Source organism: Andrena cerasifolii, chromosome 6, assembly GCF_050908995.1.
Source record: "Andrena cerasifolii isolate SP2316 chromosome 6, iyAndCera1_principal, whole genome shotgun sequence".
In the NCBI taxonomy this organism is placed as follows: domain Eukaryota; kingdom Metazoa; phylum Arthropoda; class Insecta; order Hymenoptera; family Andrenidae; genus Andrena; species Andrena cerasifolii.
In genome coordinates this window covers 15,595,393-15,611,094 of record NC_135123.1, presented here as the reverse complement: position 1 = coordinate 15,611,094, position 15,702 = coordinate 15,595,393, and the positions used below count along the sequence as shown (strand labels likewise).

General features: G+C 45.4%; 1 protein-coding gene across 9 annotated transcripts in view; it reads right to left on the bottom strand.

The window, feature by feature from the left end:
• Scalloped (TEA domain transcription factor 1 homolog scalloped) overlaps positions 1–15,702 on the bottom strand; it is a 189,553-nt gene that overhangs the window by 48,821 nt on the left and 125,030 nt on the right. For all 9 annotated transcript variants that reach the window (XM_076815558.1, XM_076815561.1, XM_076815555.1 and 6 more), the window contains 2 exons: positions 3,052–3,176; positions 67–205 (listed from right to left, as the gene is read on the bottom strand). In XM_076815558.1, the coding sequence (XP_076671673.1) occupies positions 67–205; positions 3,052–3,176 (264 nt within the window). The remainder of the gene's footprint in view (positions 1–66; positions 206–3,051; positions 3,177–15,702) is intronic.

Here is a 15,702-nt window from a genome sequence, read left to right as displayed (position 1 = left end):
TGTAGGGATGCCATTCCTTTTTCCCTCCCCCCGAAAAGCAGATTTGGCGGAAATTGCTCGACTCACCGTACATCTTCCCTTCGTCGGACAGAATGATTTTGCGTCGGCCGCATGGCGGATATATAGTGAGAGCTTCCTGGAAGCTCTGCTCGATATCCGGCGACCATACACCCTCCGCGTCCGCTGCCGATAAGTCCTTCTCGTCCTGGAAAACACGAACACACCGATTCATCGATAATTCGAACCCCGACGCTTGAATATCCCTACCCTCGTAAATAACGTCCCCATTTTTCGCCGGCGGTAAATCTCCGCGCGCAATAAAAATCACTCGGCGAATTAATTTGGATCACCGCAAGTCGGAACCGACGTTTGCGCCTTTGCAATTGGATCATATAATTATTGCTCCCGTATTTTCTAATTAAATTTCGTAATACGACCTTGCTCTGTCTTTTAACGTATTTTGTTTTTTTTTCTATTCTGTTCTCTTATTAGTTATTTCCTGCGTTCTGTTTTTGTCACAGAAGTGTTGGGAAAATTTCTAATTTACCTAGCCTTTTCTACTTTCCTGATCATTTTCCTGATTAATTAACTACTTGACGGTGGAAAGCTTTGAATAAGACTGAGTTGCTACAGTGATGTTGTAATTGAATGCTACTAAATAAACCCTTCTGTTAGCTATCTATTGATAGTTGTATAAATAAACTGTGCTTTAGGAAATAAAGTATAGCAGTAGATTTCAGCTTCATTGTCATTGTGAAGTACAGGCTTAATTGGTTACTGCTTTTAGTGCCAGAACATACTATAAGAAACATGGACATTACTCGTAACATATCATGCAAAAATTAGAAACTTTCAGTAAGCCCTAAAAGATTTTTTTTTTTCCAAAATCACTCAAGCCTATTCCAATTGAGAATTAAATCAACTGAGAATTAAATTGCAACAATTGGACTTTGAGATTTTTCCTCCTACACGTCACCTACTTGCTATACAATTCCGCAGTGTCTGAACAGATCTAAGGTTAAACTCCTGTTCAACCGTAGCCTAAAAATGATCCCTGTACCAAGACCGAGCGCTCCTAACGAAATCATGTCCGGCACGTAGACGAGTCGGTCCCATCAGTCGATCTTCCCGCGCCCGTCCCAGAAATCCTCCCGCCAATTTCGTTTTAGTTGCCTCGCGCGACGCGTGTCCCGCTCTTTTTTTCTCATGCGTGTCTGCGAACATGGATGTTGAACCGAAGATACGGTCGAACTTGGAATTCACCGAATCGGAGACGACGTCCGTGCTGCACGAACGAGCGGGAAGCGAGCGATTACTTCGCGCGTTAGAAGTCGAGCACGGAAAGGTAGACAGTGAAACGATCGTCAGGAAAAAGGAAAGTCTTCCCGTAAGAATTCCGGTCACGTTCGTTCCGCCGATATAATGTTGGCTGGCGCATAATCCAGAACTAAGGACTCGTTCGACTGAGGAAAGCCTCTAACAAGGGAAGATATGCATAAAATTCTAAAAAAAAAATTCTGAAACTTTGAGAATAATCAGAGGATATATGGGTGTGTATCACACATTTTTGGTACCAAAATTCAGTCTGAGGAGTGAAATTGATCTCTGCAAATCTGGCTATTTTCCGATTTTGCATTATAACTGGCGAACTGTAAGATATAGACAAAGGAGTTACTTCTTTTAATTGGGACTATCATTTGTTAATTTATAGTTCTTACAGTTTGCGAGTTATAACAGAAAATCGGAAAATAGCTGGATTTTCAGAAGTTAATTTCGCCCCCCTGAGTGAATTCGGACAGCAAAAAAAATTGAGTGATACATATCCCCAAAGTTTCATCATTTTTTGTATTTCCGGGTTGGGGATCTTCCCTTATAAGATTTCGCGTTGCAAAAAGAGATGTACATATTATTTGCGGAAATAAATTCGATAATTTTGCACGGAGCTAAATTTTGACAGCGACGACCCGAGGGATGTGGAGAACTGCAGGTAATCGTAAATATGCCTATGGGGAAGTTGGGCTTTTTTAGGCATGGAAAATCCCATTGAGTAGGCTTCCCTAGTTTAAAATGTACAACTTGAAGTTTCACTTCTCCTTTTCGAAATTTCTGAACGCAAATATATCTACCCGCAAAAGGTGTATGCAAAACAATACTGTATACCTTATAAGTACGATACTGTATAACTTATAAGCGTGAAATAAATATTAATGTTGCAACTGGCAAGTTATGCAAAGATCATAGGGAGAATAGTATAATAGCTATATTAGGGTGGTCCATCTTTTCAAGTATGTTTTCCAATTAACGACTCTCCAGCTGACGTCCTCGTAGATTAGGGGGTACTAATGAAAGCCATTTTTATACCTGACAGAAAAATAACTTTATAAGGATAATATACACTTAAATGTGTAAAATAATACTGCAAATCAGCAAAACAGTCAAGTGGAAAGTATCAAAGAATACAAAAAAAAATCCCACGAGGCTGTGGACCACCCTAAGCTATATCGATCAACGATGGCACGCGAAATTTCGATACAGTGAAGTCTTCAAGACGAACGACGATTTAGGGAAACAACGAATGGAACTGGAACAGCGACGTCATGAAAGTAGTAAAGAAAGGTGACAGCACACTCGATCATAGGAAATCAAGAGTCTAACCTCGCGGACACAGTGCCCTGCAGAGATATAGCGAGGATACAAACCACCAAATGAATTCCTCCTCGTCAACTATAGGGCTACACTCATTAGCCCGTTTCTCAAAGTGTACTAATGTTGGAAAAGTGTATCCAAAGCATCCCTGAGATCATGACTGACTTTAACCCCCGTCCCATTTACACCCCTATATCTCCGCGAAGCTCGATAAAAATGGACATCCACTATGGTCCTGTACAGCTCGTGGCGAGAGGCCTCTACGCTCATACCCTGAAGAGTGTCGCTTCACCACCTAAACGTGCCCCCCAGTTAATCGCCATACCTGTTCCACGCGCCACGCTTGGCCCTGGGACTACCTGTCAGCGGCCCAAGGCCAGACAGAGCGAGGGATGTTCAACTTACATCGCTAATTTCGCCAACGTCGAGATTCTTGGTATCCGAGCCGGAGCCGTTCGCGTCGGGCGGCGGCCCGGAACTCGCGGGAGTCCACGGCGCGGAAATGGTGTCGGCTGCAGCCACCGCACTGCCTGCAACAATCAAATGTACGCAATCCATTAGCATACGTGCACCACCATCGGACACCCAACGTCGCTACAACAATGAAAAATTCAGAGGCAGAGCTCAGGATAAAAGCGTGTACAATTATAGAGAGAGTTCCCGGGTTGGTACCAAGGCGGGCCGAGTTGCCGCGTCGCGTAACGGGGTAGCCGTGTCATACCGGGTCGCCTCGCGAGGCGAGAGAGCCGATAAGCATGGAAGATTTACAGGGTTGCAGCTCCATTTCTCCGAGTGGCGGCTGGGGTCCGGCGTGACGGAATCCCGCGGCCGGGCTCGTTCTCGAGCCCGGAATATCGTCGTCGCCCGTCAGACGGCCGATAGGGGGCCGCGCGCGCGAAAATCCACCCGCCGTGCCAGTCTCCGCGCGGCGAACAGCGACGGGTGGGACAGGGCGAGCGGAGAGGGTGGACGGAGTTTGGGTGGGTGGAAAAATCAGCACGTGAAAAATCGCGGCGGCCACGGAGCGGCGGCTCGTTGGCGCGGCACAGGCCAGAATCTCTATACGCCGGAGCAACAAGTGTTCACTGATATCGCGTATCAGTGCCGTAGCTAGCGGTGGGGGCCGCTCGTAGGCGGTACACTCCGCCTACCGGGGGTGGAGTGTGTATGTTAAGCCCCCGGAAAAGCCTTCCCCCTCTCTGCCCCCGCGGCGCCGACCGCAATACCGGATCTCCGTTTCGCGGGAACGAACCCCCCTGTTGAAAGCAGGAGAAACTGCATCCTGTCGCGTTCCACGCGATCCTCCAATCTCGGGTCACACCACCCTTTTATGCTCCTTTAACGGGAACGTGACGAGATACTCCATCGAACGATTTCGCCCTCTTCTACACGGCCCCTTCGCCAAGCCGCTCGCTCGCGACACTAGCTGAAACTCGTGGCGGTTGATCGCGCGAATTTGGAGTCTCCGGGCTGCGACACGTGGTTGTTTCTGGTAGAGGGCGTTTAATTTAACGTTTCTTTAGCCCCGAGCGTAGGACTTGTCTTAATACTTTGAGGACAACGGGGTGCGCGTTTGTAAGAGGCTCTGCTGGCGCGTTTGCAGGCTTGGAGAATGAGCGTTTGGAGTGGTCGTGAAGGGGTAGGGGATATGTGCATTCATAGAGGGCGTTTGTTAATGATTGGCTTTGTTACATGTCTACCAATGTCCCAATAATTTGTAATGTTTAGTGATTCAACTTTTCAGTTCAGTTCGTTTGGTGCTCCTCTATTTTCTATCGAGGATTCAATTATGAATATCCGTTTTTGCTCTCAATACCTCAATTAACATGTTAATCACTAGTGATTTGTATTATATATATATATTTAACTAGTGATTTGTATTATATATATATATGTTTAACTAGTGATTTGTATTATATATATATATATATTATATATAATACAAATCACTAGTGATTAACATATCAATTGAGGTATTGAGAGCAAAAACGGATATTCATAATTCAATCCTCGATAGAAAATAGAGGAGCACCAAAAGAACTGAATTGAAAACTTGAATTACTAAACATTACAAATTATTGGGACATCGGTAGACATGTAACGAAACCAATCATTAACAAACGATTAATAAAGCAACGTGTATAAATGGGTGTTCAAAGAGCACGCTACGCGATATTACTAAAAGACGGCATAAGTAAATTGAAATGGTAGATGAATCCAGGTGGACCCTCTATCCCCCAGACGAGGATCACCAACCCAGGGTCGTGTTCAGCATAATGTTTGAGCATCAATAATTTAAGGCCTCAGGGCTGCAGCAAGCCTGGGAAGTGCATTGGGTTTATAATCTCCAGTGCAAGGTTCTGTAACGAGTGGCAAAAAACATCAATCTGCTGGCTTTCACCCTCAAGGGTATCACTTTAGAGACCATCTAAGTAATCTACATCTGTATAGGTGCCTTTCCTGTTCCAGCAGCTATAAAATTCTACGTGCATTGCACTCCGCCATGCGCCTGAGTCATTACTATTACGCAAGTGGTCGATCATTGGCTCTTAATAAACCAGAAAATCAAGCTGCCACTACCTTTCCCTCGCCAACGGTGGGCCTTCGAGAGTCATTACAGACAGTCAGTATCGGCGAAGTCCAAACGAGTTTCTGCCGGACCGCGGACGGTAACGGACGCCCACGACGGCGGCGGATGAAAAAAATCGAAGAAAGCGAAAGGGTGGGAGAGAGGAAGGGAGGAAATAAAGAAAGAAAGGGTATATACGAGAGTGGACAGGGCGAGCGGAAGAAGGGCTCGGCGGTGGGCCGCGTGGTCGGTGAATATTCGCGTGTGGCAAAGGCGGGCGGGGGTGGTGCGAGCGCGGGCAACAATATGCAGGCCGCTGAAAATGAGCGGAGCTTTAATAGAGACGCGAGCCCGGCCAGAGGCACGCACACGCGTGCGACACGTCGCTGGCCGACCCGCGCACACCGACCATCGGGGATTCATATATCTCTCCCGCTGGCCAAGCTGGTGTACGTCCTTATGTAAATGCGCCTGTACCTGTTTCGGCGGGGCCGTGCGCGCACATAGGTATCGCGCGCTCGCGTGTGCACGCCGAGGGTAATGCCAGCGCGGCAGAAAGCATAGATCATGGCGGATGACGCATGGTTGCATTCGGTGTGGCCGCCGCTCGACGGGGGTTGCCCAGCGGAGGGATGGAAATGCGCGGATGAAGGATAGGGAATAGCCGGGTCAGCCGTGATAGGGTGCAGCCAGAGGAGGGAGCGGTCGGGGGGTGGAAAGCATTTTGGAATGTCGTGGCTACTCCCGGTCATGGGAGAGACCGGAACGTCCTTGTCCACGGCACCGCTTGCCCCGACATTGCGAAATTTCTTGTCTCCTTTTAACTTCGAACGAAACGGTCCCGGACGTCTGCCAGGGGGACAGCATGACGAGAGCCGGGGATACCTCGCTGGAAATGCGAAACTTGCTTCCCGTTTCGCGTTGTTGCGGCAAGTTCACGGGGATGAGCGCTCGGTGTTCTTAAATATCGGACTTAACACACCCACTGACACTGTGGGGTTCTGGTGGCATCTCGCCTCAGGCCGCGTAGATTCTTCTGTGATTTAATTTCCGTTGGCGAGGGAGGTTCCTTTCAGCAAGGTGCAGGATATGAGCCTTTGGTAAAATTAGGTGGTGCCTGGTTTTGAGAATAAGCATAATCTGGAGAAGTCCGTGGCAGTTGCGTGACGATTGCGTTGTAACATTCTGTAGGGACGTATTTGGCAGCCTTTCTATATTCGTCCCACATCTCAGGTAACCCCGAAAGAGAATGGACGAAGAAACTAACAAGGGAAGATCCTGAACCCGAAAATTCAAAAAATTCTAAAACTTTGTGAATATGTAGGGGATTTCCTTCTGATTACAACGCAATTTTTGTTTGCTGCCCAAATTCACTCGAAGGAGGTGAAATTAACCCCTGAAAATTCGGCTATTTTCCGATTTTGCGTTACAACTCGCTATTTCAACTGCAAAGTAAAATAACTGTAGACTCTTCACTGCAAGTAATTGTTTACATGCCCTGCTAAAAATCTTTTTTCATTCAACCGTGTCCACATTCCTGTAACCCTACTACGTAGTCTCCTCAGACCCATTTCACCCCCAGGTTTTCTTTTCTTTAAGGACTCCTGCAACTTTGAGAAAAATCTAAGCAAGCTGTCGCCAAGGTATGCGTTTCAGCAGCGTTGGATATAAACATACTTAAAAAAAAAAGACATCACTCAACCCATGTTCTACTAACAATACAGCCAATCTTCCTTAAGGTCTCTACAATCAACTTCCTCTTAACTGCATTGCACATTAACAAGTAGCAAATCTACAATCGACAGGGGTTGACAACCCAAAGCACCAGTTAAGGTCGAAACATCCCCTTTAAACGGTTCCGTTAAAAACCGAGTAACCGAAACGGTGCCTCGCGCGTATCGGTGACATCCGTAAATCGTTCGAAGCAGCTTTATCCTTGAGCAAACGCGTCATACAGCGGCGTATCTGGCTCGCAGTCCCCGGGGGTGTAGTAAATGGCGTGTTCGTGGGTAGTGGTGGCTCTGGCTAAGCTGTAAATTTGGCGTATAACCATTCGGGGGTAGCCCTGGTCGAGGAGGCCAGGTCTCCCAGCTCCCGTGGGTGGTTGGCCTGTGGGGAGGGGTCTGGAGGGGGGCGTAGTAGGGTGAGACAGGAGACGGGGGTCGTAGAAGCATTCATAGCAGGGACCAGAGGGTGGCTTCGGTGGAATGCGTCCCGTTTAATATCGCGGAACATTATATATCGCCTCTCTTGTCCCTACGTTGCCCGTACCGCACGCTATAACACGTACAAACACACCGACGATCTACCTACGACCCTTTGGCGACATTGACTCGTTCGCGTAGTTTGCCCGGCACACGTCCCAAAAGGCGGCGAATTCTTTCTCCCGCGGCGTCTATTTGCGTTCGAAGATGTCTGGAGTCAACCAAAACACACGGGCTGGCACCGTTGCGAGGCAACGGAGGGCCCCGCGCCCATCTATAGTAGACTGTACCATGCAGGAGCCTTCAACGGGTGAAAGAGGTTCGAGGTTCGGAAAAGTGAGGACGGGAAAGAGCCGAGCTCCAGATCCACTGGCGAACTCGTAGGTTAGACCGTCTAGCAGACTTGTGCCTTGGACACTGGTGGTTGGACGTTAGGGCGAGTTTATATTAGCTTCGCTTCAAATCAGCCCCAAGTGTTAAATCGTTTCTCTGACCCTCTCTCTCTCTCCTTTATTGTCACGTGAAAAGTAACTCTGACAAGGCTACAGGCTTGGAAAGTGTATAGCTAAAATCACTTGCGATTCAATTTGGGATGACTTTCACCAGCATGGATTTTGGTCTACGCGATTGCTTTATCTTGCTAAATTTTCAGCGTGTATCTAGAGACGCGGTAGCGTCTCGACGCCAAGTACAGGAAAGAAAGTACAGGATAGACACCCTGTATATGTCGACTGTCGCTACCGCTATCATTTACTCGAGAAACGGCTAATTCAACCTAACCTGAATATATTTAACTCTAATATCATACGTAGCATATGCAAAACGCACCTATACAGACATTCACGAACGCACGCACGCACAGCAAAGAAAGAAAAAGATTAATGCAATTTATTAATTCAGTTTAGCAACACCAATTCGGTGAGCAGCGCCAAGTATTTTGAATAAAATATTTATTCGTATTAAAATATTTATTTGTATAAAAATATATCTGCTTAATGTTATTTAATACAGTTTGTTCTTTTTATAAGTAGCCATTGTTATAATTGGCGCAATTTTTGTATATCGTTCATTTTGTAAAGCTATTAAGTTACGACAATGTTTTTAAATGCGATTCTTTTTGATTGGTTAATTAAAATGTCCGCAATACGAGTAATGGAATGTATGAACACAGCATTTTAGCTGTGGATATGTAGTTGTGCAAAGCACCTTTATGTACTTGCAGCTCAATTTCATTTCACATCTTTTGTTTATATTCTAATTATTATTATCTTCTATCCTTTTGTGATTTATTTGATTTCATGTACTTGGCGTAATTTCTTTACTTTTTTCAAGTTTTTCTATGGGGATGCAACTTACTGAAATCTACAAAGGGGATTTTTAAATTTTCATTACAGGCTCGGATAAAAAAGCTGAGTTACCGGCCTTCGCTATTTCCTTCGCTACTCCGACTAATTGCAGTTTCTTTCAAAACGACGAAACACGTCACCTAGTAAACTAATCCTTCTCACAAGGACTCGAGTTGGTTGGAGCAATTTTAAATTAGTTATTCTGTTTTGCAGAGAACTTTCCTCGAATAAGCTATTAAAGCATGGAAACGTCAACGAAACGAGACTCCACGTTGAAACGCTATATCAATGGTGGGGGAGGCGGGCAGGAGGAGAGTGGTGAAGCATCAACGGATATTATAATTTTCATGCCTTTGTGAGGGGAATTAAATTACCATTCACGACATATAATGACGGCGATACTAAAGGCACATAGTAGTTTTAATATAATAATTTAATTTTAATTAAATCTACGTTTAACCCATATAAAGGGATATTCTCGTCGGTAAATACTTCGGGAAATTATTATCTTAATGCGACACGTTGCAAGCTACCGTGCAATAAAATGTATTAAGAGAGGACACTAGCTGGGGTCCGCGTTGGGTCATATCCACAATTTATACGAGTCATTAAAGATTCTAATCAGCTCTGAAGTGACTCTTTCTTCAAATATTATCGATGCTTTCTATATGATGTATTCATGAATTCTCTGACCTTTCACACACCACGTGAGATTTCAGCGAGCACTTGCTGAACGTACGTTTGATAACAGAGAAAATAGAATATTTGTTCTTATCAAATCGCTGCTACATCGGCAAATTATTAAGAACCAAGGAGAAACTACCCTTTAACCAATTACGTTTCACTTGAAGATCCTTGAAAACTTTCTTGCGAATTAAAAAAAGAAGAAATGTCACGCGGTGTTTGACAAGTCGCTGCCAAAAAAGTTGTTGCAAGGTAAAGCGAGATCTTGCCACGAGGACTATAATCTCAGACCACGCGTTCCGTGTTTTAAAGTCCACCGAATAGTAATTAACACTTTCGCGAGTAATGACGCGGCTATTTTTCAGTCCGCAGAAGTTAAGAGTCGTTGACGTGGAATCTTTTCATGTGCTTTAGCTGAAAGCCCACTCCTCAATACCGCGTCTCATCTTAAGAAGCTAGCTCTAATTATAAGACAGCGAGCACTTAGCACATGAGTATTTTTAGTTACGACCGATGTTTGCTTTATACTTTCTCTTTTCCGATATCAAGAAGCCACCGGTATTGATCAAATAAATGAGATTGGCTAACATTTCATCCAAGGTGCTGATAAATCGATCGCCTGGGAAGCTCGAAATTCTGAATTCGTTTTTCTCGCGAATTTTTCAGTGGCGTGTTATGCAAGCATTGTTATACAAGTTGTGCAGAAACTGTGTGTGTAGAAAATTTGAACCAAGTTGGTGTCTCAAATCTCATGCTCCCCTCCAAGTTGAAGAACGTTTGTGCGAACGTTCTCATCTGCACAAATTTCATGCTTCTCTTTTTTTATTAGAATTCTCTTCCAGGAAACAGAAAGAACTTTGAACGTAAAGCGACGTGCACTTTTCTTAGCATATTACATCGTTTTATTGGCCTGTAAAAAGGTTTATCGCGACCCCCTTTCACGCAAGGCTAGATAAAACACCGCGTTAAGTAGCGTAGATGCTCGAGACGCTCTAACGACGCTTATCTTCGAATTATTGAAGAGTAATAAGGTGTCGTGCCCAAGGTATACGGTTTACGGCTCGCGTGGCACAGGGGCAAAAGAATGTTTTCCGCTTTGACAAGACATCGTTCAAAAAGAAGAAGACGAAGGGTGCCTCTCGTACGTAGCACGTACGCCGTTCGAGGGACTTTACAAAGTAAACGATCTTCCTCCAGGACTTTGTGTAAAGTGAGAATTTTTATCATCCGCGTGTGCTCGGAAGTTAAAGTGCCGGGGGATAAACGCGAATAACATTCTCGTCCGATAAACGAGCGAAACTAACGAATCGCTAACTTCTTGCGACAATGGAAATAAAAAATTCTTCCCACTGTTTCGTTTTGCCACGAATTTTTTCTTGCCCAGTGCGAGGTGCTTGCACGATCATTCTCCGGCTCGATAATTCAGTATAGGTGCGTGCAATGATTCGATAAAACCAGAGATGGGCGAAAAATAAAATTGCCAATATCGAATAAAAGTTAATAGAAAAATTATTCCTCACGTGTCGAATAAATTCTCGTCGAATAAAAAGATTAGCTTTATTTCTGAAATACTCTAAAATTAAAGTGACATTTATTCGATCCGTTATTTAAATGATCGTATACTTAATGCCGAAATCTGGATAAAACGTGGTCGAATAGGAGGAATAATAAAATAATAACGAATATTCTTTTCCTAACGATAATTTTTGCCACCGAGAATAAAAAAAAAAGGAGTGAGCATTGGCACGAAATATTCCACAGGATGCAATCACTCGACCTTCGGATTCGCTCCACTAAACTTGATCAAACTTTCGTCAAAATCCCCAGGGGACCAACTCCGCAGAGTCCCCTTGTCAATCCTCCTCGAGTAATTTTAATTAGAACCAGGTACAACCTCAAACTTCTGAACAGCACGTGAAACGTGCAATTGCTTGCGATCAGCACCTCCTAAGCATAAAGCTCAGTTCGCGGAACCCCTAATGGTAAGCAGTAAGGGCACGGTGCAATTAGAAGAATATTAAGCTCAATACGAAGTGTCTACTTTACTGCTAACACAGCGAGCGAGAGAGACAGAAAGAGAGAGAGACAGAGAGACAGAGAGAGAGAGAGAGAGAGAGAGAGAGAGAGACATATAGATAGAAAGAGATTGGAAGCGACGCACGAAGAGCCATAAAAACTCGAGAATTCAACTGGCAAGCAGGGAAGGTTAATTTCCTGAAGCACCAGATAGAAAAAAGCTTGCTTCGCGGCCACAGGTGCATCCATTCAGTGCATGACAGTAATTAATCTCCCTTCCCCTTTTTCCCTTTCTCTCTCCACCTTTCCCTCCCCAATCCTTCGCCTCTCTCCTCCCCCCCACCCTCTTTGCCACCCTTTTTCGTTTCGCCCCTGGAAAAAAATCAAGCCCAATTCGCGCCTCGTTTCCTCGCGTATATCCGCTTGTACGCGGCCACGTGAGCTTCAACTGTGATTCATCTTGGGGGAGGGGGGATGGCAGAAGCGCAAGGGAGAGACAGGAACGCGCGTGCATCACCGACGCCACCGGGGAAAAATAATAGACGCACTTGAATCTTTCCACGGGAATACACCTCGAGTATCAGGCTTACGGTAGGTCGAGGCGGGGGTGCACAGGGTGAAATCCCCCGATCGAAAGGGGGGGGGGGGCGACGCGCGTATACGAGGGCGGGAGAGAAATGCGCGCCTCCTTGTCGCCTCTTCTCTGTTTCCTTTTCACGGATCCAACAATCGGGACGCTCGCGATGCGGATTTCTGCCGCGGTGTTTTCCGCTGAATTCTCAAGTTTCGTTTGGGGACGACGCTCCCTCGCAGCGTGGAATTACTCGGACCGTTCAAAAGGCACTTGAGCTGATCGAACGACTGTTTTAGTTTTCCGATGGAAAAGTACGAGACCTTTCAGACTGCGACGCTATTCTGCGAGGGTTTAGGGTTATTTAATTACCTGCGCGAGTACCTAACCATAGCGATGCGGATGTGCACAGTGTAAGACACTTGCTAACGTGACCATTTTTTCCAAAAATGAAACGATTCCTAGGGGTAAAGACATTCAAAGAAATTGCGAGTTTCTATATTATCGTCAAGACCTACGAAAAAAATTAATTTAGACTTTTATGGTTTTTGATATCCCGCAATATGGGGACAAAGAATTTTCGAATAAAATTAACCTTTTCCAAATTTATTCCCACCACTTTTTTACAAGAATTCTTTTCGATATATCTGTACAATGTGGTTAATCGAGAATTTTCGATAGAAAATTAACCTTTTTCAAATTCATCCCCACCACTTTTTTTACAAGAATTCTTTTCGGTATATCTTTACAATGTGGTAATCGAGAATTCTCGAAAGAAAATTAATCTTTTCAAAAATTATCCCCACCAGCCTTTTTTCAAGAATAAATTCTTTTATATCTTTTATCGTTGCACAGATAATCGCGATGATATGAAAACTCACAATCTCCTTGAGGGGCTGTTTTCATACCTAGGACCGTTTTACTGTGCAGCAAAAAACGGTTACGTTATTAGCACCACTTTCAAACTCTTTTGAAGTTCCGAATTGCCGAACCAGCAACTTTGTGGCCACCAAAATTTCGTCTTTCCCTCATTGAACGACCCTCTCCCTCCACCTGCAGTGCTCGCAAAACGAAGCAGCCCCCGTATTCTCAATCGCAGCCTCCTTCAACTTCATTTCGAGCCCGCACCGTGAAACCGCGCTGGAAAAGCGCGCGACGAAAAAGGCGGTTATCAATCGACACAGCCAGGTGTCGCGGATTAAGCAGCTTCGAGGGAGGAAACAAAGGCCGCGGGAAGCGAGCGAAACGAGCTTGTGTCGCGATTACAGCTAGCCAACCACCCCGTTCCTTTTCCCACCTTCGCATCCGTCAGCGCATTCGCGCGTATTTTCTCAATTCTTAATTGCAATTTCACGAGAAGAAAAGCGAAGTGACAGAATGTGCGGGTGACGTAGGGGGCGAGAGAGGGCGCGGATGCGCGGGCTGTGAAAATCGCGAGTGCCCCGCTATCTCGGTGAAAGGAGCTCTTCAATTAGCGGATCCCCCGCCCGTTCCCCAGCAGAGCACGGCGAGCCCCCGATGACGGTGTATCGTTGATACTTTTATTCTCCGGGCAGTCTCTTCTTCCCCGTTAACGACCAGGTGAATAGAGTCACCGTTGCATAAGGAGAAAAAAGAACGGGCCCGCGCGGGAGGACAAGCGCGCGCGTCGTCCCGCTGGCAGCGTTGAACTCTAGCAATGACACTGCTCTTTTAACGCGAGATTTGCAGCCGCAAGAAAGCGATTAGCGGCAGCCACCGAGCAATTTACTCGGCCGCGTCGCCCGCCCGCCAGTTCGTTACGCGTTCGGGGCTAAATTAGAACGAAATAATTCGTTCAACCGTTCCCCCGGCTAAAAAGGATCCCCGCGGATTAACCGAGGATTAATTATGCGTGCTTGAGAACTCGCCACAGTTTTTCCGCCACCGCGAAACATCTGCTTAGCTCCTACCCGCCCCCCATTACGCCTAAAGCCAGCCATTCATCGCCGTCACGCGACCCCGTCGACTTTATCGCTCGCCTCCGTGTTGTTTTTCGGATCACCACTCTCAACTGAATCCCGCTGGACGATTTTAACACGGGCCCGCCAGTTAATTACGCGCCTTTGACGGGGATTCTTGTCTCCGCTGCGCCCGATTTCCCCCCCCCCGATCCGCTTCGCGCTGCCTCCCGGATGAATACGAGCGACGCATTCATACGTCCGGGTCGCGCGGCCCCGAGGAAACTGTGCAACTTATCAAGCTTTGAAGCCGCTCCAAATGAGCAGCGAAAACGGAGGAGCAAAGTCCAATTAACGCTTAGGCCGATCTCAAAGAAATTCATTTATAATCTGGAAAAAGTGAACGGCCACTCGCGCCCACACATTTTATCCAGATACAGAAAACTGACCTCCACAGACGCAGAGGGAGATTATTTTAATGCACGAAACACACTGTGCTTTCGGCCTAAATCTTTTGATTCGCACGCGGAGCGATTCGTTCGCGTTTCAAGCGTTAATTACCCCCGTTCTTTTGCACCGCCGTCTGTCGCAACAATTCGTATTTCCTTCTCAATTGGGTCCGCGTAGATTTCGCGCGTCGCTCGCGCAGCTTTTCATTAAATCATCACGGCGGGTCGATCACGGCGGCCGAGCGCGCTCTCTCCCCGACGCTTCCCAAATCGCTCCGGTAGCAATTACCGTTAAAATAATTCGCGGTTTCGATGTCTGGGGCTTCTTTCCGCGCTCCCACTTCCCGCCTCCGATCAGCCCTCGAACCGCGAAATTGTCGCGTCGCGTCGTTAAAGCCGCCCGCTCCCGCGGAATATGTACATAAATCGCTCGGCGACTCGCGTCGCAACGTTCGTATTGTTGCTCGCAATTAGTGGGATTAATTTACATATCGCTGGATTAACCGTTCGCGCATGAATTATTCAGGGTATGCTAATGCGTCGGCTTTAAATTGAAGTCAATAATTGAATGCTCCTCGAGAATAAGGAAAGAGAGAGAGACCCCCCCCCCACCCTTCGGGCGCCGATCCTCGATCCCGCCGCTCCACTAAAAAGTATTAACCGTATTATATTCGTGGAAAATGAGAGTGCGGCTCGTAGCTTCGTGAATGGAGAATTAATCGCACCGCAGAACTTTGCCAGAACGCATGATACATTATTTATAGCATCTCGCGAGCATGATGGGCCACCTGCGAACCAATAGTTTTATCCTCTGAAACATAAGTACTCTGTTCACGATTTCGCTGGCTTTCCCTTCGTGTCTAATTATTATTATTATTATTATTATTATTATTATTATTATTATTATTATTATTAACGGGAAACCTTTTAGTGTACAGAGATACAAAATTATTACCATTACTACATAGAAAGATAAAAATAAGAGAAAGAAATAAAAAATATATATAAAATAATAACGTAAAATAAAATAATATAATATAATATAAAATAAAATAACAAAGATAAATTAAGATGAGATAATAATAGATAACAAAAACATAACATAACATAAACTTTTTATATTTTAAAATATAATATATTTTAAAACGTACGTCTGCAAATGGTCGAAGCAGGTGTTCAATTCGATTATGATTTCGTTATCATATAAAATTCGTGGTCGCTTAAAGCAACTGGAAGGGATTTTTTAAAGCATGTCATTTCATTAAAAAGATGTCATTTTTTACCTAAGAATTGAGTAT